At 50.8% G+C, this 27,821-nt stretch overlaps 1 protein-coding gene across 1 annotated transcript; it reads right to left on the bottom strand.

Moving 5' to 3' along the window:
- Nucleotides 1-298: 298 nt before the first annotated feature.
- GRHL3 (grainyhead like transcription factor 3) lies at nucleotides 299-27,126 on the bottom strand. Its single transcript, XM_051807290.1, is given in 18 exon segments — nucleotides 299-873; nucleotides 875-915; nucleotides 918-1,009; nucleotides 4,699-4,763; nucleotides 5,582-5,667; nucleotides 5,794-5,882; nucleotides 6,565-6,599; nucleotides 7,257-7,390; nucleotides 7,777-7,855; nucleotides 8,389-8,547; nucleotides 10,113-10,207; nucleotides 10,351-10,462; nucleotides 10,938-11,091; nucleotides 12,671-12,750; nucleotides 13,000-13,345; nucleotides 14,896-14,957; nucleotides 16,384-16,570; nucleotides 27,025-27,126. Coding segments are annotated over 18 exon segments (1,896 nt in total). The 5' UTR covers nucleotides 27,042-27,126; the 3' UTR covers nucleotides 299-810.
- Nucleotides 27,127-27,821: the final 695 nt, after the last annotated feature.

Here is a 27,821-nt window from a genome sequence, read left to right as displayed (position 1 = left end):
CAGGGGTGAAGGACTGAGGGCTGGCAGAGTGGAGTTCAAACAGTCCAGCAGGACAGGGAGGAGGATCACAGCTGCTGCAAAACCATCCTCGAGTCCTTTGGGTGCCTCTGAGGTCACATCCCTGCCCTGGCTCCTGCCCAGCCCATCCCAACTCCGACTCCAGAGCTGGGTGAAACAGCTCATTTTCCGTCTTTGAACCTTTATTGCTACGGAATATCCAAAACAACAAAACCAACAACACAGTTACAAAAGGAGTTCACGGAGAAATGTGAAGCAGCCTGTGTTTGAAATGCTCTGTGTCACCGTACTGAGTCCAATATAAAACAATGCATGTTTGTACATATATAAAATACAAAAGGAACAATACATCAGAAATGTATAAACAAGGGCTGTGGAGGCCTTGGTGGTATTTACAGTCAGAGATGTGGCAGGGTGGGGGGTGGGAGCAGGCAGTGTCCGTTCAACAGGGAGCTGAAAATGCATCTGTGAGAGTCTCTGTGACAGAGAGAAGCTCAGAGCTGGAAACAGTCAGAAGGTTCTGTGGTCTGGGAGAAACCCAAGACCTGGGGTAGGATCAGTCACAGCCAAGGCCACCAACTCTGGTCTCTCTGCCTGTTAATGTCACTTGGTGTCCCCAGCTCTGAAACAGCAGGTCAGGCCCTCAGCGCCAGAAGAGAATAAAATAAAATAAAATAAAAAATAATAATAATAATAATAAGCCCAGCAGAGCGAAGTTCCACGTTCACATCCATCCCTGATCTCGAGGCAGTTCCGTGGCCCGGCCCCGAGGCCGCCCCGGCCACGGGGGGTTCAAGTCAAGGCAACAAGAAGGGGCATGAGGCTGAGCTCCGTGGGCTTGGAGAGAAGTCCCAGTTAAGTGCTGCCTGAGGCTCTTTAGAGCTCCTTGAGGATGACCTGGAACTTGTTCTCTGCTTCCACCACGTCCAGGAGAAAGGCCATGTGGTTGCTGTAGTGCTGGATGATGTTGTTGTCCATGTTCACCAGGATCCTACGGGAGAGGGAGAGGGGCTGGGTCAGCACGTTGAAAGCAGGTCCACTTTGCCCAGCCCGAGGGGCTTAGCCACCATTAATCAATTAATTAACTGATGGATTAAAGCCACAGCACAACACAAGGGAAGGTCCTGCTGAGTGCTGAGCTTTTCACAATTCTCCCAGACATGCCTTGGCCCAGCGTTGGCTCCACAGGTAAATCCCCCTGGATTATCAGGGTGTGAATTCAGAGCAGAACTGCTCACTCCTCCCTTCCCACCCAGCTGCTTCCAGGGCTGTTCTGAAGGAGCTGAGGCTGCTTTGGGAGCACATGGAAGTGGTTTGGGACAGGCCTTTCTCCTTTCCAGAACTGCCTCCGAGTGCTGCCTGGGACCCCCTTCTACAGGAACTCCCCCAGCCCATGGCAAATCCCTCCCTGTGCTCCAGGGATCCCAGCCCTGCTGCAGATGCCTCAGCTTCCCTGAGCAGGAATCAATTCCATGGAGACACGAGGAAAAGGGAACATTTCCAGGGCAGATTTAAACCCCAGGCTGTGGTTCTGTGCCAGGCAAGAGCCCCTTGTCCTGTGACGGGAAGGGGCAGCCTGGCATCACCCCACAGTGTTCCCATAAACCAGTGTGAAATTTTGAGGAAACAAAGAACAAATGCTCTTTCTTTGCAGGAAGCAACAACCCCTCCAGGTTCCCACTGGGGTCATTAGTGGGGCAAGAGCGTTAATTGTGCAACCCTCCTCAAGCCAAGACTGAAAAGGAGGAAGGCTGAGCCTCTGACAGATCCAGCAGTTCAACAAGCACAGACAGGGGGCCCTGGTGCCCCCCAGGGAACCCCTCAGGGGCAGGGCAGGCTCCTCACAGCCCACCCTGCAGCCCTGGAGTGGCAGCTCTGCCCTCGTGTCTGGGCTGCTCTGCTCTGAGCCGTGCCCAGGGCTCGGTGCTGCCTTTCAGGGGTGCCCAGAACATTGCCCAAGGCTGGGAGTTCTGTCAGGGCACAGTTGGGGGGCACAGCCCACCCAGCACAGGGGAAGGCTGGGACACAGGGGCTGATCCATCCAGGGTGTCCCTGGGGAATGACAACCTCTGTGGCTGTATCCCAGCCCCAGCCCCAGCACCCAGGGGCGGGTGCCCAAGCCCTGGATCCCAGGTCTGGCCTCCCACAGGTGCCCCAGAGAGTCTCTGAGGGTTCCCAAGGGTGGGATGTCACAAAAAGCTTTGCAGCAGCAGAGCTGCTCCCTTTATCTCTGCCTATCTCAGTGCAGGAAGCCAGAGGAGTCACCTGTGCCTGCTGCTCCCGTGCTTCCATCTGATTTCCCAACCACAAACGATTCCAGGCAGTGTTGATTAGGAATCTGAGAGCCCTGTATTGTTTTTCTAGACCAAACCTCACCAAGATACGGAATTGCTTATTATTGCTCCTGAGTCACCCTGGGCCCGAGTTCATCTGCGTGAGCTCATGGCCCTGGGCAGGCCCGTGGCTGGGGTAGGACCTCACCTGCCATCAGGCCAGGCAGGACCACTGAGCTTCACTACTTTCCACCAGATGAAGATCTGCCCCCCAAGCTGTAATTACCGAGGGACGATTGTTTAGGGTGGAGCAATAGGATGAAATTATTGAAAATTAAATCTGGGGGAGCAGGAAACGGGGCCTGACCCTGCCATTGTACCACACTGGAGGTGTCTTTTATCTCCCTCATGCTTCAGCAGTAACTTCTGGCACTGGTCACGTCCAGCTTTCATCAAACCAGGTGTCAAGATTATTTATTTGAACTAATTTCCAGGCGTGGCCTTTTCTCTTCATCAGACACCTCTTTGCTCCTCCATCCTGGGGAAGAGCTGGAAGGACACCTGCCTGTTTTCCCTCCTAGTCATTATTAAACAACATTCACTAAGTATCAGACCAAGTGATGAACAGAATCAAAGCCAAACAGAGTTAAGGAGACCTCTCCCCTGAAACACTGCTGTTTCCTGGTCCACCTGCAAACTCATCAGGGCTGGGACCTCTCCTGCCCTGCACATGCTGACACTCAGCTGGGCCAGGACACTCCAGCCCAAGCTGGAGTCACCTCAGAGGAGCTGCTGCCTGATGACACTCTGGTGACCTGTGGTGGCCACATCACAAGCCACCAGCACCGCTGACACGCCCGGGGTTGGGCTCAGCCCTGGAGCTGGAACAATAAACTGACCTCCCCTGTCCCTCACAGTTGTTCTTCTCCCAGGTCAGACTCGAGGCCCTCTCTGGCTGCAGGAGCAGGGACAGCCCCCTCCCTCCACCAGTGCTGCTCTTCTTCTCTGAGGAGAAAATTCCAGTTTCTGGGGCTAATGGATGAGCAGCATCTGACAATGCTGAGGGCCCTGAGCTCAGGAACAGGTGGAAGAACATCCTGACAAAGTTGGATGCCTCACTATGGCCCATCCCTCATCCTAAAATTAGGGCCATATTGAAAAACTGTTTTTAAAAGGGAAAGGTTGCTCAGTTCTGGATTTGGAGCTGAGGTGGTTCAGCTTCCCAGTTCAGTGACACATCCCAGTGTGGAGGAGCAACCACTGCCTCTCCCCTCCCACCTTGCAGCTGCCTCCAGGCCTCCCTTCAGCTCTGCCCCCACGAAGCAAACCAGCCCAGTCCCCTGGGATCCAGTTATGGTGACACCAAACGAGGTGGAAGATCCCACCCAGGACCTTTAGGACTCTTCTCATGCCACTGCCACCAGGAAGGAGATGCAGAAGCAGGGCTTTGGGCTAAGCCCAAGATCCCAAGGGCCCTGCTGTCACACAGAGAACCTCTCTGGGCCATGCTGGTGGGAGCAGCAGAGCTGCCCAACACAGGACCTGTCGTCAGCCCCGTGTCTCTGCCTCTCCCTGTGCTCAGAGCTGGGCCAGGGCCAGCAACAACAATGAGTTCATCTCCCAGGCAGTCACTGCTGCTGCCCAGGCCTGATGGTATCTCACTCACTCTGCAGGAGGGGCTCTGAGCTGGGCTCTGTGAAAAGAAGCCTGGCACTTTATGAGTCGTTCCCACTCCATCAGCTGAAGGGAGAACTCGGTGCCGGAGCTGGGGATGGCACAGGAGGGGTTCTCAGTCCAGAAAGCATCCCTGAAAGCAGCACCTGGCTCCTCATGGAGAGCTCTGCCCTCCAGGGAACACTCAGCAGCTCCTCAGCTCCTGCAGACCCACACCATTCCCTGCCTGGATGGGGCAGATCCGCAGGGATCCGTCCCTAACAAGCACCACGTCGGAATAACTCGAGAAGCCATTTCACATTTACCACAAACCTCACCTGTCACCCCCTGAAAGCATCACCTGAGCCAGCACAGTCTCCCCCTGAGCCAGGGACATTTCAGAGTTGGTTTGGAGAAGCAAACATTGATCCCTCTTCGATAAGTTCTCCATAACCTCAGGCTTTTAGACTGAGACACAAAGGATCACCCATTAAACTACCCAAATAATTCCTCCTTCACCCAACTTCCTTTCCTTGGGAGACTTCACCCTCCAAACAAATATAATACAAACAGGTATTATCCGAAATCTTTAAAGCCCAGAGAGATCTGAGTTTTATATGCTCCAAATGGCACAGCCTGACATGGCTTTGCCTTTTATTATCTTGTTAAAATGCTGTTTGAGCCTATGGCAGTGTCCCAGAGAGGATGGGGGGTTTGGAGGCACAGCATGAAAGCAGATGAGAGATTAGCTTACCCTCTTTTGCATTTTTTGTAGACTTTATAAATGCTTTCTTCAGGAAGCCCATATTTTTCTGAAATCTGTGAGAGAAAACATGGCAAATCTTTGTACTTGTAAAATGAAATTCCCATGATAAAAATCAAAGATAACACCAAGCCAGGGGTGTTCAGCAGCAAAAGATCCCCCTCCCTCTTACTCAAGAAAAAAGGGGCCAAAGCCACGATCTGAACATTCCCCTGGGGAAGTTCAGTTTTGGTCTTAGGATGATAGGAGGTTTGTAGGTTTTTCCCAAGCATTTTCCACAGAGTTTTTTTCCTCTTTGTGGTGAGGGATGGCGAGGGACAAGATGGCAAAGGATCCTCTGTGCTGACATTTTTCAAACTCTCTATTTTTAAAAATCTGTAAAACCAACAGAGCTTAAAGTGCAGCCATAAAGCCACCCCAAATCTGGGAGGTTTATTGTTTGCTTCCTTCCCAGCAGTCTCCAAAGAGAGCTGGGTTATCAGAGATGCTGCTGATAATCGTCACAGAAATATGTCTGTGCTCCTCAAACACAGCCAGGGAACTCCAGCAGGAGGCCAGAGCTGACTCCAGCTCGCACATCTCCAGCCTTGAGAACGGAAAAGGTGTTTTACGGTGGAAAATATGAATGTGCTGCCACAGGAGGAGGTTCTGTCGTGCTCTGAACAGAACATCTTGCCTTGAGGTGTGTTCCAACACAGCCCATGCCAGGAGCTGTTGGTGGAACTCACCTGCTGCTCACACTTTCCGTTTCCATTCCCAAGGGAGAGCAGACAGGAGATGGGAGCAGCCTTACCTCCACCCCGCTGTACCCCAGCACCTTGCCCTTTTCTCTGCAGTTTGCTCATTCCCCAAGGGGGGTTTTGAGAGCACTTACAGCTGTCCTGAGGCCCTGGAGATCCGGTGTCTTCAGCATGAGAGCATCAAACACTTCCTCGGACTCCCTGCGCACGTACAGCAGGACTGCAGGAGAGAAGGGGCAGCACTGACTCAGGGGTCCCCCCAGCAGGGTCCCACAGCCACGTGGCCTCGTGGAATTCAAGACCCAAGGTTTGCCTGGATGGAATGGGTTCCCCTCCCAGGGATTACCTCTCTGGGGATCCTCTTCCTTGGTTTGCTTCAGGGGAATCGGGTCGAACTCGTCCGTGAAGGAGGCGCCGCTCCGCTTTAGGGGCAGCCTGAGACACAGGAAACAACTCCCTCAGGAGCACAGAAACAACAGCCAGCAACATAACTCCAGCAACTGAACTTCTGATTGAACAACCAATTACCCCAGCAACCAACCAGCAATTAAATATGGGTCTGTAATTGCAGCAGCAAGTGTCCACCAGAGCTGTGACTTCCTGCCTAAGGGGAGCTCAGGGAGGACCCGCAGAGGGTTTGGTGTCACACCAAAAACAAAAGTCTTTTGCACTCTTGTGCCATTGGCTCTCTATTGATATCACCAGATGGTGGATCATGGGGGAGATGCTGGTTCCCCCCACTTCAGACACAGCACAAGTGTGATTTCTACTTCACTCCAGGTTATTTTACAGCCTCCGGCTGCTTGAACCCTCCAGTGATGGTTGTGATCTTTTATCTTCCCTTTCTAACGTTGTCTCAATGAGAACAGCAGGACAGTCAGGGACCAGCTCACACTGGAGGGGCTCAGTGACAGGGACAGAAATGGATCCCTGTTTCTGCAGCCCTTGAGTCCATTCTGGGCCCAAGTTTAACACATTCTGACTCTCAAGGGCATCAGGGAGACACTGTGCCGTGTTATTTTGCACCTGTGGACACACTGCCTATGGATATCAGCCAGCCAGGACATTCCCAAAGGCAGAGGGCAGCTGATGGGTGGGAAATGCACACAGTCCTTACCTGTTTGCAGCGTTGGGAGCAGCAGGAGGGAGCGCCTGAAACGGAAGGGGAACGTGGACCTGTGAGTTTGCACAGCACCACTGTGAGCCAGACAAGCTGGGCTGGGGCAACATGGGCACAGCTTAAATGTGATTTCCCTCCTCCCAGCCCATCAGTTTTCCTATGCAATTAAACCCAAACACCTGTTTGTGTTTCTTAGATCAAATGAAATCTGATGTAAAGAACTGCTCTAGATTCCTTCTTTTTGGCAAACTGGACAGTTGTTTCTGAGGCAAGGAATGCTGATGAGCTCTGAAGGACACTGGGTTTAGGTTTCCTTCGGCTCAAGGGGGTAGAGAAGGGCAGAAATGTCCCACACATGCAGGGACTGATAATCATATTTTTCTACAGTTTCCTTTCTGCTGATATTTTTGCTACCACTCCAGTCCTCTGTGGAAGCTGCAGGTGATACCTGGAAACCACAGGAATATCTGGCTGGAAGGAACCTGGCAAGGTTATCTTGCCCATCACTGTTGCATGACTGGGCCACTCCTGACAGCCACGTCTTTGAGCTCACCACATTTCCACAAGGAACTGTGGCTTGGTTTGGGATTTTTGCATGACACAAGTCATGTGTGGGAGACTGATCAGCCTGGAAATGATGGGGGTGACAGCTGAGGGCGGCAGGTTGGTTGTTTTCTGTGGGGACTCACCGTGCCACACCTCTGCAGGCTGGAGAAGTGGACGTTGGGGATGAACAGGACCGGCTGCGTTTCCAGGTCGGTCTCCGGCCGCAGGAACGTGATCTCGTTCCCTCTGAAGCCAGAGAGCAAACAGCCTTTCAGACCTACAGATGGAAAGGCCAGTTCATCTCAGTTCAGGTGGCCCCGTGAGAGGCAGCTGTGAGAGGGGGGAAGGCGCCTTCCCACGGTGTCCCAACAGAAATATTGGAGTGAAGACAGGGCTCTGTGGAACTGGGTCTCCAGGGCTGCCCAGTGCTGGCTGCCCCGGGGAAGGTCCTGCCATGAGTCCACAGGGATTCAGAAGGATTGGTTGGTGTCAACAAAAGGCTTTGGGAGACTTGGTAGGAGCCCAGCAAGGACCTGACTGACAGGCTGCTTCCGAGTGGTGCTGATTGCATCAGGCTTGGGATACCCGGGGCCAGATCCCGTGGGAGTTAACGGGCATGGATTTCAACACACTTGGGATCAGGTAACAAACACAGGCACTGACCATTGTTGTTGGAGTCCAAGCATTTTCCTTTCCTTCTGAACTGTTTCCTTTCATCATCCCGCATTTTCCTCTCTGCTCCCTGTGGGCAAGATCAGGCAAAAATCAGGACACTGGGAATTCCAAGTGTGGGTTCACTGGCTGCCTCTTGGATGGGGAGCACACTAAGGTAAAGGCAGCCTTTATTCAAAAATGATCACCTCAGAGGCTCTACAGGCCATCCAAGACTCTGATAACTTATCAATTAGAAAAAAAAAAAAGAATTTGCTTTTAAAAATGAAAAAATGTGGACGAAAATAGCAGTGAGAAATTTTTCCGTGGGGAAAAAATATCTGAGATGGGGGAAGAACCTCGAAGGAAATTCTCACCTCTTCTGATATTTAAAAACTTCGGAAAAATAGAGTTTGTTGCGAGGCACAACCCCAGGTAGGTCTGATTTGGGGAGAACTCATCAGTGATTGTTCTGCAACGGCCTCAGTGCAGACCCAACCCCGCCCAGGGGTCCTCAGCCCTGACCTCTGGGCTGTTCTGGGCTCTCCCAACCTTTCTGCCTTTACTCCTGGAGCCTGTGGCCACCAGGCTGAACCCTCCTTGGAGCAGCAGCTGGAGCTGTACCTTGTCACAGAAGATCTTGATCTGGCAGACGGCGCGGTGCACGAGCTGGCTGCCGCCGCCACCGCAGTCGTACGTGTCGATCTGCAGGTTCAGGGGGACACCCTTCACCCCCTTCTGGGAGGAGAAGTCTGTGCTCAGGCAGTTCACCCCAATAAACACCTGCAAGCAGGGACAGAGGATGAGGTTTTCAGCACCAACGTTCTCACCCAGCAAAGGGAGGACAGGACGGCACCAAAGCAGCTGCTGAGCCTCCTCCCAACCCTCCCGGTGCCAACCCAGCACCTGAGCTGTTGGTTTCCCACCCTGAGCACAGTTTTGTTCCCCTACACCTATTCCAGCTCTTCAGCACTCCCAAAATTCTGCCTGGGGATGTTCTTGCTGATATTTCTGAGCTTTCATTTGAGCAAGGGACCCCCAGAGAGCAGAGCCCCTGAGGAAGGGAGGAGGGATAAGCTGCAGCCTCAGGAATTGCACAGCAGTGCTGCTGCTTAAATGAATATTCATCACACACTGGTCTCTTTTATCAGGAGGATGGAGCCAGCTCCAGTGGAAGCTTTTGAAGAAAAGCTGAGCACAGCTATAATCCACATTTTATCTCCAAATTGCCAACTCATTGGTATGATCTTGAAATTCCTCTGGACTCTGGGGACAGATTTGCAGCTGGAGAAGCTCCCACAGCTCCCTCAGCAAGGCTCCAGCTGAGGATTACAGCCCTGAAACCCACTGTCAGCTCTAGTCAGTACCTGAGTATGAGAAAGAAAACCACTCAACTGTGGTGTGAAGTTTAGTTGGAAGGAGAGAAGTAACAGGTGCCACAGACGACCCAAATTCCTGACCCCTCCTGTCTCACTCCCAGCCCTCCCAGCTCTCTGAAGTCTCACCTTTACCTGCCCCAGGCCAGTGCAGGGACAGAGTTTCTGCTAAGAGTTAAACCCAGTTTTGCTGAGGTGCCCCCAGGGCTTGCCACATACCTGACATATTTCCATTTCTGACAACTTTGCCTTGAAGACATTTGTTAACCTCTTGGGTTGTAAAAGACCCACGTTGCCTTTGGGCTAAAGAAGGGCTTATTGAGATCCCAAAGCAGAGTTTTCCCAAGCTTCAGAGACATGGGGGATTTATGCTTTCCTTTTTTTCTTTCCTTCATCTGTTTTTACATGCTCCTCTCAATCCACACAAAGTGCTAATGAGAGGCTCTGAGGAGACAGCAGAGCTGGAAAGTTGTTGCTCTAAGCTTTATAGAGATTCTAAGGTGAAAAGGGATCTTGTGACCTGCCTGGCTCCTTTCCACATCACACAAGGCACGGGAGGGTGGTCAGTCATGTCTGCAACCAACTGCTGCCTTGAAAGGAGGGTCTTTGTTCCCTGAGCTGGGGGTTATTTAAACAGGCTTCAGGTACATGTGAGCAGAGCCCTGAGCTGCTGCAAAAACCTTTTCTTCAGAGTTATCCATCAGCACTAAGAAAACATCTCTGAGCCTGTCTGGGGTGTACCCAGTGTGTTTATTAGCTAATGGCAATGCTTAAACACACAGAGAAGCCCCGTGTCCTCCCCGCTGTCCGGGCGGGCAAACACTCCCTGGGGCCGCTGGAATGGCACTGTTTGGATTTGGAACTCTCCCTGTCTTTCAGCTGAGGAGTGGGGGGGAGCATCTGGGCTGTCAGGGAGGAGCTGCTGCTGCAGACCAAGGCTTCCCACATCCCTCTCCCACGCACAGCTGGTACCTTTGCCTCCTCGTGGATGTTCCACACGAAGGACAGGGCGTTGTAGGCCAACTCCTCGATGTTCTGCACCGTGTTGAAGTTCTCCTTGCAGTCAGCTGGAAGGCAGTGGAGAGGCAGTTTATACTCAGGCTGCAAGACATCCCCCAGGCTCCCCAAAATCCTGCCCCTCCAAGGCCAAAAAAAGCCTTGTGATTTAATAAAGCGGTGCCAGGAGTCCCCAGCCCCACCCAGCTCGTACCCACGTCGATGACCCTCTGCTTGGCCGTGGGCTGGCGGGAGTGCCAGTGCTTCCAGAACTTGAGCTGCTCCGTGGGGATCTTCTCGTTGTCAAAAACGATCATCACCACGCTCTGTAACACAGCCAGGACAGCCCAGTCAGCACACACAGCAGCCTGGGCCTTGGTGCCTGCATTGCCCTTTCCCTGACCAAGTGTCACAGTGTCACAGAAAACAGGAGGTTTTATACCTGGGGAAACTGAGGCAGGCAAGGGAAGGGATTTGAGCACAGTCCCAGGGGTGGCTCTGAGGCCTGGCCACACATCCCAGGAACAAGATGGGGAACCTTTCCCTAGCTCCATCTCCCCAGCAGGGCCCCCAGCCAGCCCTCTGTGCACCCCTGGTCTCACTGTGAGAGGTTCCAGCTGCCCAGGGACATGGCCTGTGCATCAGAGGATTCCCTTGCTGTGAGTGAATCCAAGCCATTCATCCCTTCAAGCCAACACGAGCCACAAAGCCATTGCTCCTCACCCTCAGCTGTTCCCAGGCCCGTGGAATTGCTGCATGTCCGACTCCGCGTGTCAGCAAAATTGTCAGCTTGGCTCTTACCTTCACTTTATTTGAGGACAAGTGTAAACATTTGCTGTCTCCTGCTGTCCGCAGAGTGATGGGGTAGAACTGTCCTTTGTTGAGGTAGGCCATGGGAGAGTCCCCAGACTTGATGTGAATGGCTTTGGGTGACCCCAGCGTGTATTCAAAGTCACTTGGACGGAACAAAGAGAGAATGATGAATAAGCACACGTTGCTGTTTCACTCCAAAAAGCAAAACAAGAGCCGTGGAAGCCTCCACCCCTGCAGGTTACAGGTTGCAGGCACTGCACACACAGGAGTTTCTGCTCTGCTCCCCATCTCACACACCCTGACAGCACCGAGCACCTCCCAGCACAGCACATTCTGATCCTCCCCAACAGCCCAGGGAGCAGCAGTTCTCCAAGAGGCTCATTTTACCCTTTGGTTTTGGCTTAAAAATCCCTGGACATGATTGTAACCAATATTTTTCTGTGGATGGCAACAGAACCATTGCTCAACCAACACCATAAACCAGAGCACCAGGTACTCACTATGAGACTTTTACAACGTGCTAAACTCAGATTCCTGTCTCCAAATTCACACCCATAAATGGCTGAGCCAGGAATACTGTCCCTTGATGGTCCTGTCGAAGCAGGAGGACCTGCAGGACATTGCTTGATTATCCAGGTAGAGCTGGACTAAGAAGCCCAGCCTGTGGAACCCTCAGCCTGGTGGGCAGCAACTTTAGTCTTAAGCTAGGAAAGATTTGTGTCACACAGAGAAAGGTGTCACTGTGGACAAGGAAATCTGAGAGAGGATCCTGATTTTCAAAAGCTCTTGGGCATCCACCAGCACCTCTGAGCATTCAAAGCAGGAGGCCACAGCTCAAGCTGCTTTCTGCTGTGAGGAATCTGAGCAGGAGTCTTCACACAGACCCTCCAAGTGCCCTGTTCAGTCACCAACCCATCTTTTTCCTGCTCCACCTCTGAAGATTGGCTTGGCAGCTCCTCTTATCTAGAGCCAGGAGAGCCAGAGAACTCCAGTGCACAACTAGGGAACAGAGACGAGCTGGTGTCTGTGTGAACATCCCCACGTCTGACAGCTGAGTCACCCAGTCAGCTGACTCAGGAGGCAAATAAAAAGTGGGAGGTGAAATAATGTTACCTGCTGGGAGGTTTGATGCAGTATCTAGAGCAGTGAGGCTCTGCCTGAGAGAGGAGTGGAAAGGAGGAAGACATCCCTCTCATGTTTTAGGAATGAGAGGCACTGGCACCCTCTAAAATCAAGGTTGACTAACAGTGCTAAGTGAGAACCTAAACCTTAGATTAGGAGGAGGGTAATTATCACCCTCATCAACTGCAATCCTTGTTTTCTCTGTCATTTGCCCCATTCCAAGTAGCCTGTGGGAAGATGGTGCAGCCACCTGGATCTGTCTGTATCACAGGAGCCAAGCAGTGCTCCCTGGGAAGGGGCTGGAACACAAAAAACCCTCACATGGACACCTCAGGGCCAAGGTGCTCATGAGATGTGACCAAATTTACACCAGTTTGCACAGAGAACATGAACTGCTTTGGGTCTAGAAGCTCATGGGACAGCAACTTGCTCCAAAGGCACCGGGGAGACACAAATTGTCTCTGGAAAAGCACGAGCCCTGTAATTTGCACTGGTCATTGCCCAGACTGGAGTGGGGAGAGGGAAGGGATGAAGTCATTCCCCAGGGAAGGGACACAGAGCCCAGTGTTCACTGGACAAGCCCAGGGACTGGCAGTTACCTCTTCACACCGTCCGTGCCGTAACTCTCGGGGCAGGGCGGCTCCGGCTGCGGCTTGAGGATGTCACTGAAGAGCAGCGACTGCAGGCAGGTGCAAACAAAACAGTCAGAAGCAGAACCTTCCAGAGCTTTTTCCATCCACCTTCTCCCAGATGCCCCAACAGAGGCCACAGATAAAACACAGACCCCCATTTCAAAGCCTTATCCCACTTCCAAACCCAACGATCCCACAGGAGCAGCATCCTAACGCAAAAGCAAAGCTCCCTCTGACTCCAGCATGGGCAGAGCCCTAAGTAGACCCCCAAATTCCTGCAGTGAAAGGGCTCTGACCTCCTGGGGGTCCTCTTTGAAGGTGCTGTCTGGCTGCCACCGCTGCTGCGCCGGGGCCATGGGGAGGCTCTCGAAGAGGGAGTTCAACGAGCTGTTGTCGTACACGTCCCCAGCAGGGACCAGGTAGTTGTCTGGGGTGGCCTCCAGCTTGCTGGTGCCTGGAGGGAGCAGGGCTGGCTTGTGAGGGGGAGGAGGAGGAGGGACGCCTTCCAGACTCAAGCCGTTCTTCTTCTGTGGCTCACAGAACTCCTGGGTCATGGAAACGTTCTCAGACAGGAGCTTCATGAGGTGGGCTGAGCCGTCGAAGGAGGCGATCTCCGGGTCATAGTCCATCCCGTGGCAGTGCCTGCTGGAGAAAGGGGCCTGTCTCAACCTGGGGCAGAGTGTGGACAACCCCAATGAGCTGGCACAGCAGGAACCGAGTGCCTTGATGTGCTGCTGGGGAGCAAACTGCACAGGTGACCTTGAGTCAGCTCCTGCCTGGCATGGCAGACCTGACAGGCCCCTGGGTGATCTCCACCCACACCTCCCAGTGCAATCAGCAAGAGCCAGAGGTGCTCAGCAGATAAGGGATGATCACATGGGATCAGAGAATATGATTTAGACGTGGTTTGAGGCTGCACATCCAGGGCCTACATCTATTATTCCTTTATTTAGGCTATTAAATGCTCAGAGCAGCAGGGACAGTAAGAAAGATAACTGCTATGTGGTCTTTGCATCTCAGTCTTTTTAGGGCTCATTGATGCTTAAAGCTGATTTTTTTAATATATTCTGGTTTTTTGTTTGTTTGTTTGTTTTTTTAAAAGGAAAAACAATTCTCATACAAATTCACAAACTCCAGGAGCTTAGGAAGCAAAGTTCCCAGAGGACAAGATCAGTGAAAATCTAACAAGGCTGCAGTGTTGGAAGTGGCCTCTTCAGAGCAGAAAATACTTAAAGTGCAGGAGCTACCAAGTGATAAAAACCTACAAAACCACCCTCCTTGCACAGGGAAACCATCCCTTTGTGCAGCATCCCAAACTGGTCCCTCCTGCAGCAGTGACTCCATGACCTGCTGACTCTGCAGCTCTGGCTGAGCTGGGAAAAGGGGATTTTCTGCCCCTGTTACCAGGCTCAGAAAACACACCAACCCCCACATTAGCAACCCCTTGGCAGCAGGAGCCACCCCAAGGGTGAGCCAGGAGCTCCCACCCACTTGGAGCTTCACCTTCAGGTATTTGCTGAAATATCCACACTTAATAAAAATTGTAGCACTGCCCAGAATGCAGAGGCCTTTCAGAGAGGAGAAATCAGCTCAATTCAGTTTACTTATGAAGAAGGAATGAAGTATCACTCAAGAGGCTTATTCTGTCAAGTAGTTAAAACTGACGACCAGCAAAGGTTGCCAAAGTACACAACATCCAGGGGAGCTGAACTCACAGTGGCAAATGAGCCATTAATTTAATAGTTAATTATCTGAAAACCTCAAAGGACAAATGGAGTCACTGGAAGAGAACCCTGGGAGACTGTAAGGAAGTGAAACAGAAACCCTTGCCAGCCCAGGGAATGGGAGAGGGCTTGGCCATTCCCTTCTTGCTGCCAGTGCTTAATCCTTTTGCCCTTTCCAGCTGTCACAAAGCAGGAAATAAAGACAAATTCTTCAGCTGCTGCACATCAGCACAACCCCTCTGAGCACAGCCAGACAGATCCTCAGGTGTGTAAATGGGTGTAGCTCCATTTATACCCGCTTGGGATCTGGCCTAAAGAATTTTAATGTATGTCTCAGGGTTAATAACCTGCACTGTTGTTGGTAATAACACTGTGCTTTGATGTCTATTTTATGCAAGCTAAGAGCCCCATCCTGCCAGCAGCTGCAGGAGAAGGAGACAGCTACAGAGAGCACAAACTGCAGCCAACCTCTTTCCTAGTTCGTTGCGTCCCATCATTCCAGCTGGAAGAATCCTCTTCTCCTTCGGGACCTGGAGCGAGGCAGAACAAAGGGGTTGTTTATTGTTAGATTTTATTAATGGAAAAACAGAGGCAAAAATTAGCCTTGTCTGTGAGCAAGTGAAGTCTCAGAGATAAAACACTGTGTGAATAACAAACACAGCAGAGCTGGGCTCTCCTGCTGGGCTGCTGCCATGGATTCCCAAGTAACCTTAGGCAAGCCACATCATCTTGTTCTGGGAAGGACCTTCAGAAGCACCCAAGTGAGTGGGAACATCAGTCCTATTGGTTTCAATTAGGGATAAATCATATCCACATTTCTTGAAGCTCCATCCTACAGCAGCACTGGAAAAATAAAGCTGCTGGGGTCTGTGACAGCTGTTCCAGCCCCGCGTCTCTCAAAAGCTGTGGGGTGAAAAACCCACCAGCTTGAGACTCAAGACACCTGGGTTCAGTTTTTCAGCATGTTCTGGATTCCCTCAAAATGGTGGTTTGTGCCTGTCCTAGTTAGGACAGCTGAGATCAGTTCATCATGGTGGGTGTAACCCAAAACTGTATTCTATAGCCTTCCATGTCATTTCCCAGAAACTAGACTATTGTTGTCAATAGACTATTCGCACCCTCTGCCCATAGAGCATGGTGGGTGTAACCCAAAACTGTATTCTATAGCCTCCCATGTCATTTCCCAGAAACTAGACTATTGTTGTCAATAGACTATTCGCACCTTCTGCCCATAGAGCCTGACTCCTCAGGCTATAAACTAGGTGTTAAGAGGCCTGTGAGATAGGAAGATGTTTCTGTCCTCACACCCTTTGTGAACTCCCCGCCCTGAGGAGAGTACCAAGCATTCCTGCCTGAACTGGAGGATATATAATCTTGGAGTTTTGGAACATTTTTCAACCCACTCGTGGGATCCAGAGGACGGCTGCATCTCATCGCTCTCAACCAGACTTAGACCACCACTGGACTGCGATCACCAGTTCTGGCCAGACTGCAGCAGCTCTCCCACCAGCAGGTTCTTCCCCTCTCCCTTTACTTTGGACTCAAACAGGGCCCAAGGAACACCACTTTGTTCAGGCCCCAGGGTACTGGGTTACACATTTGGGTTTTTGTGGGTTGAGACCAATTGTTTGTTTGTATTATTGTACTTACTGTATTATTTTAATAAATTGTTATTCTGACTTATAATCTCTCCTTTGAGTTGGGTTCATTCCCCCTGCTGGTTAACTTTTAAACCAGCACAGTGCCTCAGTTTACTCCGTGTGCCCTGGGGTAATTGTGGCACTGGGGGTCTTCTGAGGATCGTTACATAAACAAAAGGAGGAGCTCAGGAGATGGGTCCCCTCCTGAGGTGCTACAGATTTTACACATATTTTACACATATTTTCCACATATTTTCCCTTCACACTTCTCCTCTGGGACCAAAGCCCCCCCAGCCCCACTCCCAGGGGGATGTACCATGTAGTAGTCATAGAGGAGGCTCAGGGCGGCCACGCTGTCGTCGTCCCCGTTCACCCTCATCATGGCCTTGGTGGCTGCAGTCAAGGGGTTCTCCAGGTAGGTTTTCCAGGCTTCATCTTCATTGGTGTAGGGGAATTTCTGGAAGTTCATGGTGTCATTCTTCATCAGGCGCACAGACCTAAAACTGAGCACACAGAGGGAACCAGGAGTGAAGGATGAGAATCTTCCACGTGGCCATTTCCCTGTTGCCCAGCTGGACACACAAAGGGCTTCCCAAAGGTGCTCTGGAATAGAGGAGGGATGCTTTCCTGGTCCTTAACTCCCAGAGTCTTTGGGAATGCCAACTGTCCTGCCTGTAACTGTGTCCAAAATGAGGCCATGCAGGGGCAGCTGTGCCTCTGCTCCCTCCTCCTGCCCCACGGATGCAGAACCACAGCATTGTCTGCACCTGCTCCTTCCTCAGCACACACCACCAGCCACTCACATCACACACATCACAGGGGGATGTTGGTCAGTGAAAAGAGATCAGGAAAGTCACAATTTTTCCTTGAATTTGGAGCTACAGGCCAGTGCAACCCACAGTTAGACACTGTCTCTCCGTGTTCAGAGAACCTGCCCTGCCCAGACGAAACCAAACCTCATCCATTCTTTTTACTGCAGTTCACAGGTTTTAAATTTAGTCCTAATCTAAATAAGGATTTTTTCCATCATTTGTATGTGATTTTACTCAGAGGGAAGCAGACAGGCAGATCACAACCCCCTCCCTTCCACTAAAAAATTCCTGGCAGAGGTGAGGCTCATGGGACTACGTGAGCTGGGAAGCAACACACCGAAGTAATGCCCTGCCTGTCCTCTCTTCTGGCACTTTCTCCAGGCCTCTCCATCTTATGTTAATAAACTGTCAGACACTTAATTACCCAAACATTGGTCATCTTTCCTTTTCCTCCAGCAAACCCTACCAGCAGCCAGCACAGAAGTACCTCCGTGTGTTCCCTGGGTGCTCCATGCTGGAGGCTCCCCCTGCTCCGAGGGCAAAATCATGGAATCAGAGGATCATTAAGGTTGGAAAAGACCTCCAAGATCATGGAGTCCAACCTTTGACCGAATATCCACCAAACCACAGAGGATGAGCCAGTGGCTGTGCTCCTGTCACACCCTTCAGCCACGTGTACACGGTGTCACCACCACAGCTCACACTACTCAGCATAAAATAACAAGTCCGTGGACAAAAATTACTTCTTCCTCCAAGTGGAAATGCTCAGCAGGGTCAAACAGGGTTTTTTTAGCAGAAGAGGTTTAAAAAAATTCATAAGAAGATTTCTTTAAATCTCCAAAGTCGCCAAGAGCCAGCTGGGGTTAAATCATGACATCAGTTGCTGATGTATTTTATGGGAAGGTGAAGAAAATCTACAGGAATTAAGGCAGTGAATGCTGCATTTTAGTGGTATTTTTATAAGGAATATGTTGTTTTCATTAAGCTACTCTCCTTGTGTTTATAATAAATCCTGGTCTAGACTTTTAAGTGAATCATTGGGAGAACAATAATTCCTCTTGAAAGGAACCTGGCACCTCTGAAACTCTCCATGACTGGAAACCCTGACAGGTAGTGCCAGCCTGCATTGTGGGAACTGCCCACGCTGGCAGGGGCAAAGCTGAGGGTTCAGGAGATGCTCCTGGGATGGAACCTTGGAAGGCCATGGAGGTGGACCTGGGATGGGGTGAAGGATGCTGGTCCATCCCCCCTGGCAGCCTGGCTTCACTCCTGCACACCCCCCAGTCTCTCCCACTGCCACGTCTCCAGCAGGGAATACACTTATAAACCACACAGGGATAGCTTTGGCATGCTCCTGAGCTCTCCTTGGCTGAGCAGCAGGGATGGGGCCATCAAGGGCTGCCTCTGCTCTCCTTGGCACCTTTTATTAAGGAATAAGTTGCTCTTCCCTCCACACCTGAGCTGCACGGGAGAGAAGCTGGAAACAGCTCTGCTGGTGGCCCGAGGCACTCAAATCCCGCTGGTTTCTGTGCTCACGTGGTTGAGCTCAGGCTGGTCCAGGGAGCAGCTCTTCCACCTGCTCCCCTCGCCCAGCAGGATAACGGGGATGCTGAGTTTGCTCCTCTTCTCCCTCACGCCGGGATGATGCACCAGCACCGTGAAACCTCAGCGGGTGGTTGGGGAGTTTCGTTGTCTTTAGCGTTTCTCACGCAGCCCTTCCTCCCTCCTTTGCTCCCTCCCTCCCTCCCTCCTCCCCTCCAGTGCCGCTGTCTCCGAGCAGAGCAGTCGCCGTGACTCAGGTTTCGCTGCTGCCGACTCGGCGATGGGCTGTTGGGTCCTGCCTGGACAGGAATCCTCACCCGCTCTCAATCCCATCTCCTCAAGGAAGAACAGGCAGCACCAGGGCTTGCTCAGGGTGAGACTCGGCTCCTATCACTCGTAATCAACACAGATAAACACACCGGGGCCAGATGTAGCAACAGAGCACTCAGGAGCTTGAAAAAGCACAGATATGACAAGGGAAAAAAAATGCTTTGGAGCTTTACTCTCCCTCACCCGAAGCATTCCTTGTGTGACTCCCTCCTGCCTCCCTGCCTTGTCCCCTTGTCAGCATTTCTCACCTGCTCTGCACTCTGGGGGCAGAGGGAAGTTTGGGGGGGAGCTTGAGGTCTCAGTTAGTGAAGAACACAAAGTTCTGAAAAGTGCCCTTGGACCCAGCATCTCATTTTCAGATGCAGCTTCATCAGGCAGCTCACAGACATCTCCCCCTCATCCCTGCCTGCCCCACAGCTCTGCTGGGATAAACCATCCTTGGAGCAGAGTGGGAAACCTGCCTCGCCCTCAGCCTGGCACCCAGCAAAGGCACTGTCCTAAAGTGAGCTTGAGAGACCTGAAATGTGGGCACACTTTGCCTCATGGCACTTCTGTCACGAAGCAGAAACTCCAGGGATGGGAGGATTAGGACAGCAGCATTTTAGGATACTCCAGTAGGACCACTGGGAGCTTCAGGCAGGACCTTGTGGTGCTTAGAACCCGCTGAGGACTGGGACAGAGGTGGAATGATGGGGACTGCACAAATATTCCACCTTGTTTCTGTTCCAGAGTCTGTATGATCCCTGAAGTCACTGAACTACGTGATTGGAGCCACGGGAACCACCTCAGCACACTCTGCAGACGAGGTGCAGGGCAGACCCCATCCCATTTACTTTTCCAGCTCTGCTCTGACCCTACTCCAGAAGGTCAACAGGGCTAACCAGCACCTGAGAAGAGAGGGTGATGTGAGGAGATAAGCAGATATGGTGACGTGTTTAAGGCACCTTTTTGACACCAGATGCATTTCAGTCCATGACATGACAGGACCCCGTCCCACCAGTTTGCTCCCACAGCACCTGAGATTGCACAGATCGCATTAGGAACCTCTGTCCAGGGCAGAGGCAGGAAAGAAGCACCCAAATCCAGATCCAAACACACCTGAACTTTACTTTCCTCGCTCCCTGCGGTGCCCCTTCCCTGTGGCTGGGCCGTGTTTGCCCATTGCAAACTCCCTGCTGTGTTTGGCAAAGCAAAAGGTGCTGTGGCTCAAACCCAGGGAAACACAAACACGTGGGACCTGCAGCCTCCTTCCCTCCCTCCCTGCCTGCCTGCTGGAGCCTCGGGGTCATGTGCAAAGCAGAGCAGGGTTTTGGGAAGGGAGCAGCCTGTTTGTTTCCAAACAGTTCCGAGTTTGACACAAGGTGATCTCGGCCCCCTTTCCCGCTCCATCCCACCCCATCTCTGTTTCCCCTGTTTATCTGCCATACCAGTGGCCTCCTGGTGATGAATAAACACTCAGGGCTATGCTGAAACAGGAGAATGTGCCCAAAGGGTCTCGGTGGGGAGATGAGCCAAGCAGGAAAGAAACCCTTGTATTCCTTTTGCCTTTTGTTGGGTTTCTGTGGGAGGTTTTGCCGGCCTTTAAGCTTTGTGTTGCTTGTCTTTGTTCTCTCCCCTACAACTGATTAAGCCTCCAACCTAAATATCAGCCCTGCCAGATGCTGATGGCTACAGAGCAACACCACACTGTAAACGGAGCAGGGAATCCACGGCAACCAGCAGCAGGAATTCAAAGCCACAGAATAGAGACCCTGGCCTGGAGGACTTTGGGGGTACCCCAGGCAGCTCAGGAGGGGTCTTTCTTTAGCTCTGGCTTTGTGCAGTGCACTCACCTCCCCCTTGAAGAACCCCATGTTCCCCAACAGCCTCTTATCAGAAATACAGGGAGGGTCAACACTGCACTGGAGAGAGCAAGGCCAGTGAAATGCTTTCTGGAGGAGATTTTGGCCTGTAAACCCTTGCCAAGGAAGAAGAGCATCCCACAAAGTGGCCTCGTAACCAAAGTCAAACTTCTCGGCTAATTCTGATTTTACCCTTTCTGCCCAAGTTCAATAAACAAGCACACCTGGAGACAAGGTGACAGCCCAGCCAGCAGTGAGTGTGTTGTCACAGGCCCATTCCCAGTCAGGCAAAAATCCAAACGGAGACAGAACCAGGAAAAAAAGAAAACACAGAAAGAAACACAACAAACACAGACTAATGACAAAGAGCTCTGCCAACATGCCAAGTACAACAGAGTGTCAATCCATAGGCAAAGGCCCAGGATACCATAATCTCACAGCCCCTGACCTGCTCTGCCACAGGGATTGGAATATTTTCTCTGGCAGCTGGAGAACAATGTGGGCTCTGTCACTGGTTCTGCAGGGGCATTTCAGGTTGTGCCCCTGGGGCAGTGCAGGTTGTTAACTCAGCACAGCCTGGTGCTCCCAGCCATCCCTCAGCAAAGGCTCACCCCCAGACAGAGCAGGAGCTTCTCTTTTCCCTGGGAGCCCCGTGTGGCACAGGCACGAGCCAGGAAACCCATCCCAGCCAGCCTGGGCCCTGCACAGGGGCACAGCACAGGGCAGGGACTGCAGGGAGAGCAGAGCAGGAAAGTGCCATGGATGGGATGGGAAGAGAAGGGGCCATCGTGAGCATCTCTGGGAAGTGGCTCCTGGTTCCCAAAAGGGCTCAGTGGGTGGCCAGTGGAGCTCAGCACCCCAGGAAGGTGGGTTGGTTCTGGCCATGCCATGGGGAAGGTGTGGGGTGTCCTCGGTGGGATGGGATGGAGCAGGGGGGACTGGGGATGTGTTGTGCTGGAGGCAGAGCCCTGCCAAGCTCTTGGACTGAATCCCCCAACTCCAGCTCTCCTGTGGAGCTGGAACCAGCTGGAACAGTTTGCAGGGTTGAATCCATGGTGGAACCAGACAAACCATCCAGGGGCAGGTGCTACCTGCAAAATATCCAGGGAACTCAGCTGTCTCCCGGCCTTTTTAGGTTACTTACAGCTCTTTAGGACCCTTATAACCCTTAAACTCAATATTCTTCCTTTTTTCCACAGCAGCCTAACTCCCTGCTTTTGTAGCTCTTCACTCTCCCAGGAGGAGAACCCGAGGCACAGGGATTTTCAAAATGCCTTATCCCAGGCTGCCCAGCCAAGATGAGAGAACAGAACCAGCCCTGAACCTCTGCTATAAACCTTCCCATTGCTCTGGTTCCTGCCTCCTCAGCCTGCAGGGCTCCAGGAGACAATCCACTGCTGAGTGATGTTTGGGGGACACCAGCTGGTTTTGTGTTTTACCTGATAACATCACCCTTGAGGGATCCACCCACACAATCCCATTTCACAAATGATTCCTGCTTTAGTGCCTCCCCTGCCTAACAAAACAAATTACAGCACAGAATTAGTTTGCAGTTCAGGAATTACGGCTGATTTTTTTTTTTTTCCAGAAGCAGTTTGTGATGTCAGACGGTTCCTTTTTGGGGTGCCCTGAGTTTCAGGCCCATCTGCCTCCAAAGGGAGGGCACAAAACCAGGCCCTGAGCATCTGCTGCCACCTGGCACTTGTGAGATATCAGTGTAAACTTCACTCTCTTTCTTACTTTCATTATGGACAGTTAAGATGCCTTATATACACGTATTCATGGACACAAACCTTCATCTCACCAACACACAACACACTCTGCATTGAAGCTCCCAGTCCTTCACACACCATAAAGAAGAATATACACAATGAGAAGAGTTTCATAACTCCAAGAGTTTAGGTGCTTTCACTTATTTTTTTTTTGTTTTCAGTATCTATGAATTTCTCTCTATGATTTTGCTTTCACATGCAAAATCCTACCTCCTACTTGCCATTTTATTTTTTTAATTTTTGTTAGTCCCTAACTCCAAGGGCTTTGGCTTTTAAATAAAATAAAATTTAAAAAAAAATCAGTTTTACAAGACTTGGATTAATAAAACAAAAAACACCAAAACAAAAATGGCAGCAATAAAGGGACGTGAAATCTTCTGTAAGAAAATGTGCTTCTTTTTTTGCTGCTCTGCAGGTAATCTGGTTTTAATCCAGTTATTATGTGCTACTGTACTGAGAGCAGAGCCCAGTTTTACCCAAGTTTCCATGCTTCCCTCATCACATCCTATCAGAGGAGCCTGCAGTGACACACTAAATGATGTTTCTGTGTGAAAAAGAAGAATTAAGGAATCAGTGAGAGCAGAGGTGGACATTGACCCCCCAGGAGGTTTTAACTCCAGAGCCCTGGTTTGAGCCTCGGGCTCCCAACGTGCCCCAAGAGCCAACAGGACAGTTGGTCCTCCTGTTTTAGTCTGGGATGTGCTGACCTCTCCCTGTTGCCTGCAAGTTCAGTCAGGGATCAAACCTGGCACCTGGATTTAGGCTGCTGAAGGGGAATCCTGTTGCCCAAGAGGCTCCAGGAGGCCGTGTCAGGGCAGGACACTGGACACGGAGCAGCTGCTCCCCTGCCCTGTCCTGTTCCATCCTTGCTCCTCCCTCAGCTGCAGCATGGACTGTCTGCAGAGCTGGGATACAGCCAGGGTGGGCTCTGCCCTTTGGTTTTTATCTCTGTCTTCCCATCCTGGAGGGATTTGTCATCCCGGAGAACGTGCCTGGCTGATGCACTCTGCACATACCCTCTGAGCTGTTGTGATTCAGAGTGTCCTGTGAACACACACCCCAAGGTCAACGAGGCTTTTGCTTTGCTGGTTAAGAGAAAAAAACCCAACAAAACAACAAACCAGCATAATGTGCTTCAAACAGTGTTTTTGCCAAACAAAAGTGATTCATCCCATTGCAGGTATAACCCTGTGAAACAAGGCATTTCTGGAGAGCAGGGACAAGCATCAGCACTTGGACTGCAAAAAGCAGAAGGATGAAAAGAAACAAAAAGTTGACAGAGCAGGAGGCTGGAACCTGGGTAAATGACAGCTGCTCTTGTCCTCTGAACACTCATGGTTAGGAACTAAGGGGGGTAAGGAGTAGTTTTGGATCAGAGCTACTCCTCACACCCCCCCCCATAACCAGCTACCAGCCAGAACAACATCAACACCTAAAGAACAACAGGAAACAAACCACGACAGAACCATGGAATGGTTTGGGTTGAAAGAGACCTTAAGGATCATCCAGTTGCACCCCCTGCTATGGGCAGGGACACCTTCCACTAGCCCAGGTTGCTCAGAGCTCCATCCATCCTGGCCTTGGACACTTCCAGGGATGGGGCAGCCACAGCTTCTCTGGGCAACCTGTGCCAGGGCCTCTCCACCCTCATGGGGAAGAATTCCTTCCCAATGTCCAATCTATATCCATCCTTTTCCAGTAGTCTTTCACATTTCTTATCTTTCAAACTTGGCTGTTAGCAATGGAGCCTCAGATGGAATACAACCATACATTAAATAATCAGTTCCAGGGATTAATGTGTTTTTCATCCCTGAGCACACACTGCTCCAGGATCCCTCTCCCTGCCAGTCAGCTGAACCAAAGTGCTCACAGGTGCAATCCAAGTACAAGTGCATTTCTGGATGAATACCTGACAATGATCAACAATTTAAACACCAGCCAGAACAAAGCAGGAGAAGATCCTCATCAGTGTGACTGTCTCTATTCCACAAATTTCCCTGGAATCATTCCCATGTACCAATCAGTTGAAAATGTGACCCAGAGCATCAAAGCAGAGATACTATGTAAATGTTGATTTACCCCTGCTTTGAGTCTGGAGTTTATTCAGAGGGCTTTTACTTCTTTGTTAGGAATTGCATAGCAGTTATTTGATTGTTGCTTCTTTAATTTACAAATCTCTCCTTCTCTTTACATAACTTGAAAAAAAAAAACACAACAACTCCAGCTCAGCCTCCCTTGAAAGCTCACTTGCTCCAGCTTGGTTATCCCTTGTGTGCTTTGCTGCCAGGATTTTATAAAAGGGCTTTAACTTTTCATTCACCAGGAGCATAACTCAAGTTTTAATAACACACCTTATGCATGACAAAAATTTGCTTCTGGCGATCATGGTTTCGACCACAAAACCACAACTGGGAGTAACTCCTGGTTAACTCTTTCAAGCCCACACACTGCCAAGAGTTAGACAGAAGTTCAGCTTAGAAGACTATGGAAATTATCAGTTAGAATATTTTACAATAGGCAAAACATCCCATTCTCCCATGGCACGCCAGTCTCTCCCCCGTCCTTCCCGTGAAATTAAAAGTCCCAGAGGGAGAGATGAGATTGTTCTCCCTGTCATTTTGGGTGACAGGACCAGTCCATGGGGATATCACAGCGCCCTTAACATCAGCCACATCTGGGCACATGTTCACTCCCATCCATCCTCCGAGGTAGGGAGTGGATAAAGAGCCACTCCAGATCCTCCAAGCCCTGCTCCTGGTGTCTGGAAAGCTACACCCAGGAGTTCACAGCTCCTTCAGAGCCCCATTGCTCAGATGAGGGGCTTTAGCAGCCTCTTCTTAAGGTTCCTCCTCCCCCTGACACCTTTCCCCCTTCACAATAACCCCAAAGCCGAAGGTTTCAGCCGTTCCTTGGCTCCCAGCTCCCTTATCTCCTATCAGTGCTCCCCGTCAGCCCCTGGGGAGTTTTCCACGAGGTGCTCCAGGCCCATTGTGATCCCAAAAGGTCCCCCCGGGGAGCTCCTGCCCCCTGCCCAGGCACCAGCGGGATGGGGCTGCCGCACCCACCCCCCGAGGGAATGTTCCCCCCCAGTGAACTAAAGCGGAATTTTCACGGAGCTCTGCAGGCGAGTCCTCAGGATCAACTTATGGAAAAACCTCGCACGGGGCCCTTTACCTTTCAGGGGTGAGCAAACCCAGCCCCATCCCGGGGGTCTGTCCCAAAGAGCGGCTTTTGGAGCCGAGATGGGAATGCCCAAGGCGGTGCTGCTCCCTCGGCTCCCCTTTCTCCTTTCTCAGGCGCGGGGTTAACGGCCCGTTAGCAGCGCAGGAGCCAAACTACCGTGTAATTCAGCAGGGAACGTAATGGCCCGGGCCCTAATTAGCGATAAATACATCAATGTCCCTCCGCAGCCCTTCACACACACTCCGGGCACTCTGAGAGCGAGCACGACTCCTGAATCTCTAAAGCATCGCCTCTCAGTTACCCAGAAACTTCAGAAAGCGAAAACTTTAAGTCACCGGCTCTTAATCAATCCAAGCAGATTGATCCCAGCATTTACATAAAATAATAATTACTGCTGCGCCTTTTCAGGGTTCTTAATTAGGAAGGGATTAGCTGACACAGCAGCTCTGCCAGGCTTGTAAACACACACACACACACACACACACAGGCATGTGGTTTTCATCCAAAAAAACACCTTCCTAAGCACCATATGTGTAATCATACCTGTATATATATATTTATTTATATATATAGATAGATAGATTTCTTGCTAAATTATTTCACTCACAAGTATTTCACACAGGGTTCTACACCCAGACAGCTCTTTACCACTGGACTGACAGCAGCATTCCCTGGCATTATTCAGTATTCCTACACCCTGTCATACCAATGTGACATTTGTTTGCTTTTATTTTGGAGGTGCGAGGCATAATATGCTGTGCTGATACCATCAGCCTCCAAAGTCCAAAAATGTTTTGGAAGTGCCAAAATCAGAAGGGAGAATTATGCAGGATCAATATGTTAAAACGCTTTTTCTTGTTAAAAAAAAAAAAAAAAAAAAAAAAAAAAGAAGAAAAAAGGAAAAAAAGAAAAAATCAATTACAATTCTTTGATGGGGTCACACTGTGAATCCGTTTACTTAAAAAAAAAACCAAACCCAAACAAAACAACCGAAAGCAAAACACAAATCCTCCCAAACAAGCAAACAAGCCCCAATAAAAATTCCTCCAACCACGACAAAAAAAAAAAAAAAAAAGAATATGACACAACAACCCTACCCTCAAAAACTAGAAACTGGTAAATACTGTGGAAGACATTTTCTAAAATTAATAAAATAAAATAAAATGCTGTAGCTCCTGTCAGATCTTGTTGGATAGAGGCAGAGCAGACTTGCCTCTAGACAGAAACCCCATGTGTCAAGTTTTAGGCTGGGGATAGAAAGGAACCAGGACTTTAAACAACTCCTAAATAAAACCACTATGAAGCGATTCCTCCTCAGAGCAGCAACAGGTCACCGAGGGACAGAAAGTGTGGAAAACTGCACTTGCCAACAGCTGGGCAGGCAGAGAACTCAGGAGGCTCCTCCAGCCCCGGAGCAGCCCCGGCAGGAGAGGAGAGAGAGAGAGAAAAAAAAAAAAAAACAACCAACTCCACTTACTCAAGTTCATTGGACATATTTCCCCTGGGTCTCCCAAACGCTCGCAGACAGCTAATCCCGGTGACCGCTCTCCTCTAGTACCTGCCGAAGACAGACATTGCCTGCGAAGTGTTTGATTTATGCGGAGGTTTCCCGTGCAGGTATTTGGCTGACAGGTGGGTCGGAGCCGGGATTGGCTGCCGGGACAGGTGCCCTGGGACAGGTACACCCAGACAGGTGCAGCGTAACCCTCTGCCTGCCGGCCCGCGAGGGTGGGGACGGGCCGGTGGGTGGGGAAGGAGGGAAAAGCCCTCCGGGGGGAAGGAGGTAGGATAAAGGAGTGGAATCAGGTATTCAGCTGGGTGATAATTAGTTTCAGCTTGGTGGACGCGTTCCCATCTCCCGCGATGCCAAGGAACTGTCATTTTTATGAATCGGGGGTTGATTTGTCCTTTGCTGTTTCTTTATATATAAATACACAGATAAAAATACATACTCTCTCTCTATATATATAAGGGAATAAATTAGGCAAGAAGAAAAGGCTCTTATTTTCCTCTCATTCCTATGTGGTAATTGTACAGGATAACCCTTTCTTGCCTTTCCTCACCTTCCCTCAGCTGCTCGCTCCAGAATGTCTTCGTAGATGTGGAGGCTTTTTTTCCCCCCCTCTTGAAATTTTCCTCTTAAAAAAATAACTTTAACCCCCCCCCCCTCCTAATTTTAGATGCCAAGTCCTGCTGGCCCAGGGAATCCTTGCATTACACTGGATGTGGAAGGAGCAGCTCTCTGGGATGACCTTTTTCCATACCGTTCCCTCC

Source organism: Manacus candei, unplaced genomic scaffold, assembly GCF_025592945.1.
Source record: "Manacus candei isolate 608988 ecotype Guabito, Panama unplaced genomic scaffold, ASM2559294v1 h1tg000070l, whole genome shotgun sequence".
NCBI lineage: Eukaryota > Metazoa > Chordata > Aves > Passeriformes > Pipridae > Manacus > Manacus candei.
Note: the sequence above shows the minus strand (reverse complement) of the source record. Positions and strands in the feature narration are given on the sequence as shown.